General features: G+C 40.6%; 1 protein-coding gene across 6 annotated transcripts in view; it reads left to right on the forward strand.

Annotated features, from left to right (window-relative positions):
- The window catches only part of STARD4 (StAR related lipid transfer domain containing 4), a 206281-nt gene that overhangs the window by 144615 nt on the left and 45526 nt on the right, over positions 1 to 16140 (forward strand). For all 6 annotated transcript variants that reach the window (XM_044064193.1, XM_044064195.1, XM_044064194.1 and 3 more), the window contains one exon: positions 1045 to 1159. In XM_044064193.1, coding sequence (XP_043920128.1) covers positions 1045 to 1159 — 115 coding nt within the window. The remainder of the gene's footprint in view (positions 1 to 1044; positions 1160 to 16140) is intronic.

Raw genomic sequence — 16140 nt, forward strand, 5'->3', positions numbered from 1 at the left:
AATGCCAGCTCACAGCTCTGAAGGAAAACTTTGAGCCACCAGAATCATGACTAACAATATCAATATCAACAGAACAGTCAGCACCGAAAGGAAAATCTGTGAACCTACAATACAAATAGCTATTCAACCTTGTCAAGAATCATATGTCCTCATTACATTTGGCACATAGTCAGGGAACAATGAGGAGAAAAATGAGAAGGGAGACTTTGAAGACCCCATATTCACTTGTAAGATAGATGACTAGACCCATCTTAATATGCACCTGGATTAAAGCTTCCCTTATCTTGCTGCATTTGAAATCCACATTAGCAGTTTGATTGTTGTGTTAAGTGAAGGACTTGGTTTTCATAAAAGGCTTGGCAGTAGCAGATCTGAGCGGAGGTTATTTTTATCGACTCTTATTCTGATAAGGAAGAGAAGCTGTCTTGTGTTGGAAGTCTATGCCTAGGTTTGTCTACAGTGAATACAGAAAGCATAACAGTTGCACTAATACCCGAGGAAGAATCACTGTCCTCCTCCAACCTCTGTCATGAGCACCTACTATTGTAGAACACGGATCCTCTTCTTTCTGTTTAGTGCATTTGTGCAGTACTGGGGAAGCCTCTTTTGAATCGTTTCACCTGCATGAAGTGTCTTTTATTTTATGCCTTGTCCCAGGCCTTCTGAAACTCTGAGTGAGAAGTTTGACATTTGTTTTTCTCCCTCTGCTGGCATAAGCCTCTCAAACTTTAACTTGTTCCTAATCTTTTTAATTGTCCTTTTGTCAAAAGGAAACATTTTACAATCCTGTTTTAAATGCTGGTGGTCCAAGCATAATGCGGATTAAACATTTCTGTCTGCAGGTGGACTCCTTAGTGTTGATGCATAGTGCACACTGACCACACAATCAAAGTAGACAGCATTGATGCCAAAGAACCAAATCTTCCAAAAACATAATCATTTATGCATACATTTGAGTAATTCTGTGATTTCTGTTGATAAATTGTATAGAATGACCATTTAGTTTGAATTACAAATATGCTATAACATTTCTTTCTTCCATAGGGTTGTTGTGTGATGCGATATACAACAGCTGGTCAGCTCTGGAACATTATATCTCCAAGAGAATTTATTGATTTTTCTTATACTAGACAGTATGAAGATGGGCTTTTATCTTGTGGTAAGTGCTCGTGGTAGCTGATCAGGCAAAAATTTAAACCTAGATTTAGCCAGAAATGTGTCTATAACGTGCTAGAAAGTCGACATTCTGAACTTCAGGTTATTGCCCTCTGACACTTTTGAAAAGGATGTAAATTGTTTCAGAGTATTTTGTTTTTGGGGGACATAATAGACCAGATGTATACCACATCATAAGTTTTTTTTTTTTTTTTTTGTATTTTAAAAGGATTGGATTATCTTAGGCTCTTCCTTTGAGAAGAAGCATTTCAGCAGTTAGTATTCAGTATGAATGCATCTGGTATAAGGAAGTCCATCCTTGACAGCAAGATTAATGCCATAGAGGGGTCAGGCAGGTCAGCACCTACAATTTTCTGAGGCTACAAATTCCCTTCCCTTTACAAAAGTGTTCTGTACAAATACCTTCCTCTCTAGATCTCTTTTACTATGCTGAAAAAGTCAATTATATGTCAGGCTATGTGTTGTAAGTCCAAGGTATTGACATGCCACCCTATTAGTGTCAGTGGCTCAACAGGTAGTAGACATGCCTTTCACACCGGAAGGTCAGAATATGGTGGGTTCTATTACCACATGAGGTACTTGGATTAATATTCCAGTACTGACACTGTAGTGCAGCATAAGGAGGTGTGCTACACTCCTGTGTGTGCTGTTCTTTAGATGGGACATTAAACTGAGGTCCCAGCTTCCTCACTTGGTAGTAGATCTGATGGAGGTAAAACAATCATGACAGTTATTGAAAAAGGAGTAGGGAAGGTTCCCCAGTACCATGGTCAAATTTGTGCCACAGTCAGATTTCCCCAAGTCAGTTTGAATAACATTTTGGGTCTCCTCTGAAAAGAAGACACTTGAATATTGACTAATTTTGTCAACAAAGAATAAATAGCATTTTTCTATTATTTTACAATCCAACTAACTTCTAGTCCTAGCTGTGCTGCTTTCTTGAAAGTTTTTTGACAATTTTTTAGACATAGTTTGTTGCTGTATACCCTTTCCTCTAGGGTTGTGCATTTTATTGTCTCTTCATTTTGGATGACATTTGAGTTACCTCTCTTTCTGGCTTTTGCATCAGATTTAATTGGTTCTTTGGTCAGTTTTTCACATTTACTGTTTCTTTGTTTATTGTTTGTTTCTGTTGAAAGAATCAGAATTTGATTTTTTTCTCCATTTTGATGTTTAACTACTGTTTCTAATTCACATTACTTATATTTAGTCATTGCCTTTTACTGAAGTGAATTGTTTAGCGATACTTCTTCACCTTAGCTTTGAAGTTTGATTATAACAGAGTGCACATTTAAAAACTGCAAGTTTAATTACAGATATTCTTCTCAGGATGAGCATTCTGAATGTTAACATTGATTTTGATAGGAATGGACAGGAGCACAATATGTCAGTCATTCACTCTGAATAACATTCAGGATCACAAGCACAAGCTACATTTTTATGATGTAAGACCCATGTAGAAGAAGGCTTCAGGATCAGGGATATCTATCTTGAAGTCAGAGCCAGGACCAATGGCATCACTATAAGAGCCTAAGTCTGAGATAATTACTATTTTGAATATTGAGCCTTCTCAGACAAGTCCTCAGCAAAACTGGTTGACTTGTAACAAATAAAGAGGTGTCTAAAATTATGAGCTTAAGATCAACTTCAGCTATCTTATTCTGTGAGAAACTTGTCGATGACTTTATAAAGCCTCATTAAAAGATATCTGCTGCCTCATCCCACTCTTGTTTCAGGATAGAGACATTTTCTCATATGTTCTATTCTATTCTATTCTCATTTAGATTATCACAGATTTCCTCACAGATCCTTTTGTTACCAGCACTGTTTCTAAGGAGGCCAACTTCAACCCCTTACAGTGCCAATTTTGGTTCATAGGTTCATAGGTGTGTACTAGGCCAATGGCTCTGGAGCCTTTACAAGCCTAGTCCGTCAAAGTGCCCTGGCATCATGTCGCCATTAATTCCCGGTGCCTCTATCAAGTAGAGACACTGGAGTGATCCCCGGGGTGAACTTTCTATTTCCCATCCACTCATCAAGATTTCTCTTGAAAAGGGCCAATGAGGTGCTCTGCTTGACAAGTATGGGAAGTCTATTCCAGAGCATGTGCAGTCTCTGGGTTATGAACCTGTCCCTCCAGCATATTCTGTTGTTTGTGGTAATGAGGTTGAGATCCCTGGAGTGTGCGGTGTGGAGGGATTAGGATTTCTTTAGGTGTAACATGGCTTTGTAAGTCAAGCAGAGATCGCCTCTTAATAGATGATATGAGACAGGGAAAAGCTGGAGTTGTTTGAGTCTTTCCATGTAGGGCATGTGTTTAAGGCCTAGGATCCTCTTTGTGAGGTACTTTTGTGACCTTTCCAGCTGTTGCAGGTGTTTAGTGAGGTACATGCTAAATGGGGCATTATACTGGATGAGTGGTCTAATGAGGGAAGAGTAGAGAGAGATAATGACCTCTTTCTTCCTGGAGGCAAATCCTTGGTAATGAGATGTGCCACATAGAAGGACTTTCTGACCACAGTGGGAATGTGGTGGCTGAAGGAGAGGTTGCTGTTAACCTGTGTCCCCAGATCTCGTATAGCACCTTCAGTGTTCAGTGGGCTACCATCAATGTGATAATTAGTGGAAACTGAGTTTTTCCCAAAGGGAATGATGATGCATTTTTTGGCATTAAGCTTAAGGCCATGGTTTCGACACCAGTCGTTGGTCTCAGTGAGGTCTTTCTGAAGGATGTCTAGATCACTTGGGGAGTTAATAATGGCTCCCAGCTTGCAATCGTCGGCAAACTTGGTCAGCCAGAATCCCTCCGTTTTGGCCTGGACTTCTGAGAAGTAGATGCCAAACAGGAGAGAACCCAGGACCGATCCCTGTGGGACTCCATGCATGACTGGTCGACAGTATGACTTAGAGTCTGCTATTTTCACACTCTGGGTTCTATCTGTGAGTTAATTTCCAACCCACCTAATGATACAGGTCAGAGTATCTATCAGCATTGACTGTTGTTTTGGTTGCAAGCCACAGTCCTTAGTGTCATCATCTTCAATTCTGATAAGACCACTGGTGCCACTGATGCTCTTGGTGCTAACAGGCTTGTCATTCCAGATGTTTAAGATCAATCCTTCAGTGTCAAGCTCATTGCTGCTGCCTTTACTGTTGTTGCAGGCAGTGATAAGTTTTTCATCAGCATTAGAGTCAGTGCCTTTGAACTGCCGCATGTGCTTGCCCCCAGCATCTGCGTTGCCCCTAATATCAGCCTTAAACCAGTCCACAAGCAGTACTTTTCAGTCTTTGGCAGTCCCTTTTCTCAATCATGAGGACAAAAGGTTCTAAGGCCTTGTGCAGAATCTTTCACCAACTACTGGTTATTGGATTTTTCCCTCTTCCTCCTTGGACCTGTCATCTCTGAGGATTAGCAGGATACAAATGTACAAAGAGAAAGCCCATAGGCTCATTTGTAGAGATGTCCACACAAGCTGTGAATGATGAAAAGAGCACAGACTCCCATATCCCCCTAGAAGACAACAAGTTTTGGAAAATGTTAAAGATGTTGACACACAAAGAGAAATAACCTGCCGAACCAGCTTCCTCTCCACAGAAGAATCTACAGGACTTTGCTTGATCTACCACTAACCATCGTTCGGCTTGGTAGTACCTATGGATAAAAAATGTCAGTTTTGCACTGTCCATGGCACAGGGCAACTCAGACAATGTGGCACTCAATCCAAGGAGACCAGGCAGAGTCCCAGAGTCTACAAAAGGTTGGAATTGTTGGTCAGAGTACACAAAGCCTAACTTTCTTATGGTGGCAGCTTTCCCTAAAATGCCTCCTGTGACACAGAGCCCAGCTATCCATCCTCATGGTAAGGAGTCTTATGCTATGGACAAAGTCCTGAAGCAGGTTTATGTATCCTTCAGTTCTATTGTATGACCCACTTGATAGTTTCAGAGAAGGCTGTCAGATGGGATGCAACAGTCACTGGACCATTTGCCAGAAAGGCAGTTGAAGAAAAAGTTACAGTCATAGCTGGCAACTATATCTTCCATTTCTGTCCTCAGCAGAGACTTCTTTATCATTCTGCTGAAGTTTCAACCAGAGCTGCAGGCATTGCCATAACAAAGCACAATTAAACCTGGTTCCACTTGACTGATTTCACTGAAGATATCAAAGTGGCCTTCTTAAACTTACCCTTTGATGGATCCATTGATTTGGACCAAGCATGTGTACTTACCTGGAGAATATGGAGAAGAAAGAAGCATCTTTAACTGCTGTTGGCATCAACTTTCAGACCCCCATTGTCCCTTTATGGTTCAAAATGGAGTCCATACTAGTTCAAATTCAGGCATTACCAGTAGTGCCAGAACTACAGATAAGGGAGGAACCAGCAGTTTATGGTAACTTCTAGATTTGTCACTTATCCAAAGGTACAGGTAAGGGGCAACTGCAGGAGAGAAGACATCCTCATTCAGGGGAACATCAGTCTAATGCCTAAGGTCTTGCTGACTGCCCCATCTTGGAGGCAGTCAAGGGCAATTTATCTGTTCTTCCATCTGCCTGTGTGGCTGGCCATTATGCAGGAAAGATGGATAAGGATAATGATTTCTGGAGGATATACAGTCCTGCAGTAAAAAGAGAGGTCTTTTAAAATTTCTTGAAAAAATAAGCACTATCCAAAAGGTTGCACATGACCAAAAGGGGTTAGGTTAATATTTCAGGTTCTTTTTGGTTCCAGAGAAAATAAAGGAACTCAGACCCATTCTGAACTGGAGCAGCCTAAACCAATTTATTCTAGGAGAGCCCTATCTGATGGTTATGGTGCAGTCCATCCTAACATGTCTGTCCAAAGAAGATTAGATGTGCTGTTTGGACCTCCAGAATACCTACTTCCACAAAAGGATTGCCAAGGAGCCCAGAATGAATCTACACACGTGGGTAGGTGTCAGTCATTAATAAATCACAGCCCTTCGATTTGATCTCACCTTAGCCCCCACTGTGTTGACCAAATGCATGTCTATTGCCATAGTTAAGCAGAGGTTGCAAGGAGTTAAGGTACCTGCATGGCTGGCTCCTTGCTGTCCCTCCTTGAGCCACCCATATCTGAAGCAGAAGAGATTGTGTATGTGTGTATGAGAGACAGTGAACAGTGAGATCAATCAGGCCATTATTTTACCCTTGTTAAGCAGCTCTTTTCCTGTTTAGTGCATGTAAAATAAAAATAAATGAAACCGAAAAAAGTGTGTGTGTGTGTGTGTGTGTGTGTGTGTGTGTGTGTGTGTGTGTGTGTGAGAGAGAGAGACAGAGACAGAGACTGTAGTGAGAGCAATCCCTAACAGCAACAGCATCAGCTAAGAGTTTGCATACCTCTCATAGGTTCATAGGTTGGTACTAGGCTATCGGCCCTAGGGCCTATACAAGCATAGCCATAACAATTCCCTGGATATTTCTTCCCACAATATTTACTTCCCTGAATCCCTGTCTAGCAGGGTGACTGATGTGATCCCTGGGGTGAAATTCCTATCTCCCATCCAATTGTCAAGGTTCCTTTTGAAGACGGCCAAGGAGGCTCTCTGCTTGACATGTATGGGCAGTCTATTCCAGAGTCTGGGGAGTCTCTGGGTCAGGAACCTATCCCTCCAGCATATTTTGTTCATTGTGATGACAAGGTTTAGATCCCTTGAGTGTGTGGCTCTGAGGGATTGGGATTTCTTTAAGTGGAGCATGTCCAACAGCTCAGGGTTTGACATGGCCTTGGTTGCAAACTGGCTCAAGGACAGAACCCACATGGTTAGAATTGCTGGAGCCATGTCAGACTCCAAACCAGTTACAAGTGGCATCCCACAAGGCTCAGTCCTGGGACCTCTCTTGTTCGGTATATATTTCACGGAGGTACAGGCCAACATGGAAGGACTGTGGCTGACCAAGTTCGCAGATGACTGCAAACTGGGCGCCATAATCGAGTCTCCAGCCGACACAAGCATCCTCCAAAAGGGCCTCATAGAAACAGACAACTGGTGCCAGAGCCATGGCCTCAAGCTAAACGCCAAAAAGCGTATAGTCATCCCCTTTGGCAAAAACAAAGTGCCCACAAATTGCCACATAGGTGGTAATCCATTAAGTACAGAAGAAGTAATTAGGGACTTGGGGACCCAAGTTGATAGCAATCTCTCATTTGACAACCATGTGGCCAAAGTGGTTAGAAAAACATTTTATATAGCCCACCTAATCATGAAGGGATTCACATCTAGATCAGGGGAGGTCATTGTGCCTCTTTACTCATCCCTCATCAGGCCCATAATTGAGTACAATGCCCCTTTTGGGATGTACCTTACCAGACACCTGCAGCAACTGGAAAGACCCCAAAAGTACCTCACCAAGAGGATCAAAGGGCTCAAACAGATGCCATATGCTGCCCGGTTAAAGAAACTCCAGCTCTACTCAGTGGCATACCACCTGCTCAGAGGCGATCTGTGCCTGACGTATAAAGCCATGTCCAAACCGGAATTAATGGACATGCTGCACCTCAGAAAATCCAAATCCCATCTATCTATGTGCTCGAGGGACTTAAACCTCAGCACTGAAATAAATAGGACATGCTGGAGGGACAGATTCATAACCCAGAGGCTCCCTTCACTCTGGAATAAAATCCCAGTCCAGGTTAGGCAGAGTCCCTCATTGACTCTCTTCAAGAGGAATCTTGATGAGTGGATGGGAGAGCGTAGGTTTACCCCGGGTATCACTTCTGTGTCACTGTTAGACAGAGGCACAGTATACTAACCTCGAAAAAGGGCATAGCAAAATTAATTAAAAATGGGTGGCGAAAGCCAAACACACTCTGGCTAGGCTTATAAATGCCCTAGGGCAGATAGCCTAGTATGAACCTATAAACCTATGTTAAGCAGAGATCGCCTCTGAGTAGACGATATGCCACAGAGTATAGCTGGAGTTTTTTTAGACGGTCAGCATAGGTCATCTGCTTTAGGCCTATGATTCTTTTAGTGAGGCATTTCTGTGGCCTTTCCAGCTGTTGCAGATGTCTTGTGAGGTACATACCAAACGGGGCATTATACTCTATAATGGGTCTAATGAGGGATGAGTACAGTGGGACAATGACCTCCTTTTTTCTGGATGAAACCCCTTAGTGATGAGGTGTTCCACATAGAAGGATTTCCTGACTGTTGTGGCGATGTGGTTATCAAAGGTGAGACCACTGTCCACCTGTGTCCCCAAGTCTCTCATCACACTTTCGGTATTTTGTGTACTGCCACCTATGTGGTAATTCATGGGTACATGTTTTTTCCCAAAGGGGATAACTATACATTTCTTGGCATTAAGCTTGAACCCATGGATCTGGCACCAAGCATCTGTTTCTATACGGCCCTTTTGTAGAATATCCACATCATTTGAGGATTCACTAATGGCTCCCAGTTTGCAGTCATCTGCGAACTTTGTAAGCCAGAGTCCCTTAGTGTTGGCCTATACTTCAGAGAAGTAGATGCCAAACAAGAGTGGTCCCAGGACTGAACCCTGAGGTACTCCACTTGTCTGGAGCTGGATTTGGAGTCGGCTACTTTTACAGTCTGGGTTCTGTCAGTAAGCCAGATGGCAACCCATCAAGTGATGTAGGGATTTATAGGTTCATAGGTAGGTACTAGGCTATTGGCCCTAGGGCCTATATAAGCCTAGCCAAACGGTACCCTGGCTTTTGCCACCCAAGAACATGATTTTCCTGTGCCCCTGTCAAGCAGAGCCACAGAAGTGATCCCTGGGGTGAATTTCCTATCTCCCATCCAATCATCAAGATTTTTCTTGAAGAGTGCTAATGAGGAGGTTTGTTTGATATAGATAGGTAGTTTGTTCCAGAGTATGGGAAGTCTCTGAGACAGGAATCTATCCCTCCAGCATGTTCTGTTTATTGTGGTGACAAGGTTTAGGTCCCTAGAGCGACCATACTTCTCAACCAGTTCTGCACAAGATGTCTTTAGAGAGCCACAAATAACGGGACAAATGACCATAAATAAGGACAGATTTTAAATATTGTTTTTTAAGCTTAGAAAATTGCTAGAACAACACGGTTTCTATTAGCATGTATTATCTGAATGATATGAATTCTGAAACTCAGATGCCTATAATTATCCCCAGTCGTTTGCCAGAAAACTACACATTTTATGAAGATGGGACCAAACATACGAGCCAAAAATCTGGACATCCTGCAAAATTTGGACAATTGAAAGGCATGCTCATTTGACTGTTAGCACAAGATTTCTGGATAAACCTAAAATAAACAGGGGACAAAGGCTCAAAATAGGAACATATTTTACTTGATTATTAGGATTTTTGTTAACATTTTCTGAAACAGAGGTACGCATTAAATGTGACTGTTAGAGAAAGCTTCACAGTGTTGTGGCATTATCATTTGAAATGTTGCCAAGTGAATGTGGTTGTCTTTCTCAAATGGTGAATGATACTGATAGTGGATGTTAAGTGTTAGTGTATTAGTGTTAAATGCACAAACATATTAATTTGTCATCTTTAAAATGGGGAAATAAAACTTGTGTCATTTTAGGTTTTTTTTTGGTTGCTTGAAATGGCGACTCTCCAGACCTGTGATTTTGGAAATCTGGCAACCCTGTCTAATGCGTATAGGAGTTTGAACAGGAGATAGGATTGAGCAATGTTTTTTCCTTGTTGCATCAGTTAGGTTTGGGTCTTATTGGTAGAAAAGCAACTCTTTTTTTTTATGACTTTTTATATGTTTTGAACACATTTCAGATTTTCATCTACGTTAACCTAGTACTTTTGCTTGGGTGACATTTTCTACGGTAGTGTTATTGGCTGATAATTGTTTGGGCGTGAATGACATTAATTTGCCTTTCTTAGGGTTTTAAAACAGGCTTGCATTGGTTAGCTAAGAGGAAAAGAATGCTTAAATGATTGTAGTTTTGTAAGAATTGTTGCAGTGCAAGACAAGGGTGGAGTCATTGGAGTACTGCATCATGGTAGCTTGTTTGCAGCTGAGTAGATCTTGTTTATAAATATATTAAATAGTAGGGGGCCAAGAATCGAGATTTGGGGTGCATCTGCAGGAACCAGGAGGAGACTCGAGAAGATGTGTTTCCATTTTGCAGCCTGGCAGTCTGTTGCTGAGGTAGCTATTAAATCACGAAAGCATACGGAGAGAGAGACCTAGGGAGAATAGTTAATTTAGTAGTTTTGAATGATAAACAGTGTCAAGTGCTTTGAATAAGTCAAAAAAGATGGATAAGATTGTGACCTGTGTTTCTATGATTAATTGTGTTGGTGAAATGTAGCAGGGCAGTTGTGCTGTTTCTTGGACAAAAGCCATGTTGCATCTGCAAGTGAAGGTTGTTGACAGTGAGGTGCTTGAGTTGTGTGTGAATACATTCCTCTAGGATTTTTGATAAGAAAGATGGTATTGCTATGTGTCTATAATTACAGAACTCTGTTGATATTCCACCTATGAGTAGGGATATGATATAACATTTTTTCCAGGGGGGGGGGGGGCAAGGCCCTCTGTAATTGAATAATTAATAAGTATGGAGACTGGGCAGGCCAGTGGGTCGGCTGCCATACTAATATATTCACCTGGAAGTTTATCTGCAGCTAGACTGGTGGGTTTTGGATTTTGAAGCGGTCTCTTTTTTTTTTTTGATTGTGGAAATAGGGACAGATTTTAAGGAGAAGGATGTTGCGAGGTCAATGAGCTGAGTGGCGGGGGTGGACAGTAGAAGAAGAGATTATCCTTGACGAGAAAAAACTGTTTGGATGAAGTGGTTTTGAACTGGTTAACAACACTGTTGGTGTGATTATTAGTTGAAGTGTTAATATGGTTGTTTTACATGGGAAGAGAAGAGTTTTCAGTGATGCCCCAGGCTTAAGTTAATGATTCCTGGAGGTTAGTGTACTATTTTTGTTTTGTCTGTTTTAATATTGGGTTTGGTAAGATTTCTGAGATGTCGTAAGTTTTGACAGTTGCTGAAATTTGTTTTGTGACCATTGTTTCCAAACTTTGTTCCTGATGTGCATAAATTGTTTGGTTTATTTTGCTAACTAAGATGCTGGGTTCACTGTTATCTTTTTGTTCTGATAGGAGCCATTTCATGTAGTATATTTAGAAGTACTTTAATTCTGAGATTGCTTCTGCTGGAGGACTATCACAGTTGCTGAGCTAAAGGGTGGATATAAAAGTTTGTACATGGAGTTTGCTAAGGTTGCATGCCTGCTTATAGTGCGGTTGTCTGTGGATATTGTTTTACTGCTTAGAGGAAGGTAGAAAGACGCTAAATTATAGTGTCTGGTAGGCAACAGCTTGTGGATATTTTGTTTGATGATGAGGATTAGAATCCAGTCCAATATAGATTCTCTACTGGTATTTTGTAAACTTCATTAGCGTACTGATAAGTTGAATGAAATTACATACTGTAGGTTTACTGTGTAGGTGTGAATATTTGTGCATCTTAGTTACCAGTCAATGTTGAGGTCTCCCTGTATGATTGTTTCATGGCCTATGTTGGTGAATATCCAGCATAAGATTTATTTGTAGTTGTTAATATTTCTACTGGGGGTACGTATACAAATGCGTTTTTTACTGTTAAGCTTTAGCTGAGAGATGAGTATTCTTGCATTGTTAAATTGAGGAATGGGGTCAGGATGGGGAGTGATTTCAAGGGTATGGCTATATAAAATGGCTTCCCCCACCATTTTTTTTTGTTTGTTTTTTCTATCAATTTTTAGGATGTTTAGCTTCGTGGGAGAATTTCTTCGTCTTTTATATCTGTTTTAACCATGTTTTTGTAGTGATTAATGTATATAGGAGCACAGGGCAATGTCTGTGTTTATATATACTATTTTGTTGCATATACTTCTAAGGTTCATATTGAGCAATAGTAAATCTGTTTGTGCCTTCTAGGTAGAGAGTGGAGATTTACAGATTCCTAGGAGATTACTAGGCTAAAGGCTTAAGAGCCCTTACAAGTCTAGCCAATATAATCCAATTTTACCCAATGTGTGGCCCCTTGGAAAAGAAGATGGCGTGGATTTGTGTCTATGCCTTGTGTATCTTACAGATTGCCCCTATCCATAAAGGACATAGGCACGACCCCAGGTTTGAATTTGTGATTCCCATCTGTTGATCCAAATTGTGTTAGGAGAGGGCCGGGGAAGAGCTCTCCTTAACATGAATTGGAAACCTGTTCCAAAGAAGAAGTGATCTCTGAGGGACATATCTATCTCTCCAGCATGTTTTGTTTGAGTTGATGACTAAGTTTAGATCCCTGTATCAGGTGACCCTCATGCTGTTTGACTTGCATATGTGTAGCAGCTCCATCAGGGCTTGATTTGTGAGTGCCTTGTAGGTCAGACATATGAAACCCCATAATACCTGGTGGGAGACAGAGTAAAGGGATGGGGCTTTTAGTTTAAATGCATTGGACATGTTGTTTACACCCTGTATTTTCTTTGGGATGCACCTCTGAGGTTGCTCCAGCTGTTGTAAATGTCTAGTCAACTACATGACAAATGGCACATTGTACTCAGTTATTGGTCTAATTTGGTCTAATTAGTACTGAGTACAACGGGGCTATAATTTCCTTGGATCTGGATGCCATACATTTACTTATAAGTTGTGCCACATAGAAAGACTTCCTCACCACTGGACATATGGTGGTCAAAGTTCAGGCTACTTTCTATCTGTGTATCTAGGTCTCTCACCTCTGACTCTACTCTTAGGGGTGTTCTATTTATATTGTAATTTGTAACTGTAGGGGTATTTGACTTTCCAAGGGGAATGATAATGTATTTTTACGTATTTCGTTTTAGGCCATGGTTCTGACACCAGCCATTTGTCTTATCTAGACCCTCTTGAAGGATATCTACATCGTTGGGAGATTCAGTGATTGCCCTCAACTTGCAGTCAGCAGACTTTATTATCCACAGGCCTTTTACATTAACCTTGACTTCAGAGAAATATATTCCAAACAGGAGTGGTTCCAACACTGATCCCTCTGGCAAACCACTAGTAACCGGCCTCTTGCTGGATTTGGATTCACCCACTTTAACCACATGTGTCCTGTATGTGAGCCAGGTGACTTGTGGATTTTGTGGGCAGGTGAATCTTGTATGTTGGAGGACCAGGGTTTTTGAGGATGTCACCACTTTGTTTCTGTTGTGATATAAAGTGTTTATTGGGAAGGAGACAGTTTTGTTAGCAAGGCACTGTTGTTTAAATAAATGTGATTATGAAGATGAAAGTATGTGATATAGTTTCCTCTGGTAGATAGGAACTGTTGGAGGTGTGTTGGGGAAGAAGGAGGTAACTAGGAACATATTTTTGGGGTGTGTAATGAGTTGTCAGATTTTAAAGATTCCCTGCAGGCTGCTCTGTCAGAGATACTGGGTGAACAAATTGGTATAACTAGGGAAATTATTTTTTTCGAGCTGTGATACAGAATCAGAATTGCCCAGACATAGTAAGGCCTTGCTGAGTCTAATTATAATGGCTGCCAAAAAAGCAATTGCTAGAAAATGGAAAGGTCTAAACCACCTTTACTAGAAGTAGTGAAGATAGTAACAGATATAAAACAATTGGAACAAAGATCTTTAGAAAAGGTTAGGAGCAAATTACATAGGAACAAATGGGAATTGTGGGAACAATACATGCAGAGGAAGAACAAGGTTTAAAAGAAGGCAGGATTTGAATGAGCCATGTAATGTTTGACTGACAATGACTAGATATATTATAAGTGATGTATAATGTTTGCAGCTGCAGGTGTGTCAGCATGGTTTATAATGTATAATATATGAAACTGAAATTGGTTCTGTATGGTTTATTTACATTTATTTAAATGTAATATTGCCTATGTCATATGTGATCATTTAATAAAGATTTTTCTTGTTTAACACACAAAAAAGTGTATGATATATTATTGGTTAGGGGAGATTGTATGAGTGCAAAATATTGTATTTTAGTTTGTGATATAGTAGTTTGGAGGTGAGAGATACAGAGAAGGTGTGCATGGAATGAGGTTAGGTTAGGTTTGTGAGTAGGATTAAGGGAAGTTGACGAATGACAATAGTGTATAAAAGAGATAAGTGAATGAATGTTTGTGGTATAAGGAGAGCTGAGAATTACAGAAGGTTTTGCAAGAGGTGAGGATTTGTAAAGGTTTTGTGATGATTTAGGATTGCACTCCTTGGTATGTAAGATGTTTTGTGGTGAGTGAAGGTTTGGTTAATTTAACCTCTTGGTGACTCCTTGTTCTGGTTTCAAGAATCTTGTTTGCTGCTTTATTTTCTGATTTTTTTAGTTATAAAAATTGTAGTAGATAAATGTTCCCTGAAGATTTTCATTGTGATGTTAGTTAATTTACTTAGGTTGTGATCAGAACACTGAAGGCTATGAACACTGTGTAGAAAATTTGAACAGGCAAGTAAATTCTAGAGACAAAATGTACTGGGTTATCTTCTTCCTGAAAAAAGGGCTTAGATCTTTAGAGAAAACTCTAAAAGAAATGACAAGTTCATCCTAGGAAACTGGGAAAAACGTCATGAAAGAGGACAGAAGACTTAAATGAAAGGTTCTCATTGTAAATGGATTCTAGGGTTTTCTTCACTAAATGTTGACACACCTTTTGCCAGCTGCCAATGACAGGGAAATATACTGATTCTTATGATGCCATGATAGGCCGAAATAAAACTGGTACCAAAACTTGATTTTAAACAGATGCTAACCAAGGTACAGTGGTTGTTCTTTCTCAAGATCTTATTAGATTCTGTTCAAGAGCCTGAGTTGCAGGTTTGCAAGGAGGACCTTTGAATGTTTAAGGTATTGTTTTTTGTATGGGAAGAGGTTGAGGGTCTGCAGCCACCCAAGGTTGCCTCCTTTCAACTCAGGGGCTTGTCTCATTTGGTGTCACTTCCTAATGAGGCAGACGTAGAAGGCTGGCTGAAGAAATTTCTGTACTGGCTGACAAGTCCTTGGTGTGTAGCATGGTATTTTATGCGGACTGGTGTAAATTTTATGTAAGCTTTGTTCAGCTATCACTCACGTCAGCATCTGCAGACCTTTGCAAATCAAGAAGAGCTAGAAGTCCTTTTCCTTCATTAAATGAAGAAGAGAGCATTAAGTTGCTGCCTCTCTTCACAATATATCATTTCTGATCATGAGGATGCATACTCATAATCTTCAGGCTGTTGTCCCACTATATAAATTTTAATGAGACAGTCAATACAAGTGGAAAATTGTGACTGGCCTAACCTTTAAAACTGGTAATGTATTTTTATGGCCCAAAGCCCTGAAACATAACTCGGATCTGTCTGCTCTACTTCCTAATATAAGCACAAATAAGAGTTTGAATCAGCTCTTATTAAAGTACTCACCTGGGCACACTTTTACAGCAAATACTGTAACCAGAAGAATGGATGTTTCCCCGAGTGTGGGAAACTTTGCAGCTGAATTGGATGTTTTTCCATCAGTAGGAAGTAACACAGCAGGAGTAGCAGCTGTTGTGCCTAATCTTTCTACAGTTAACACTGACCTTTTGGATACTGTTACAGAAATTACACCTCAAGGGAGAAATGAAGAGAATATTACAGCTGCGGCTGGTTTTTTTAGAATCAGGCAGATTACATCTACAGCTATCCATTCAAGTACCAGCACCAGGAAGAGGCAGCAGCAGAACATGAGGAAGAAGCAGGAGAAGAGAACCAAATCAAGGGTGAACCGCACTAACACAGATGGGGCCGTTAACCTTCACACGGTAGGACCAGCAACAAGGAGCAAAACAGTCAAGGACTAAATGTTGTAGGCCATACTGTGGCGAATTTATCTAATGTTATATTCAGTAATGTAGAGTTAAGTATTTTAGACTGGGGCCTTTCATTTATTCCTTCTATTGATAGCAATTTGAACAATAGCCTGTCTGAGCTTAGAATGTTTGTACATAATTTAG

Source organism: Protopterus annectens, chromosome 2.part2 (genome assembly GCF_019279795.1).
Source record: "Protopterus annectens isolate FY-2018-M chromosome 2.part2, PAN1.0, whole genome shotgun sequence".
Lineage (NCBI taxonomy): Eukaryota > Metazoa > Chordata > Ceratodontiformes > Protopteridae > Protopterus > Protopterus annectens.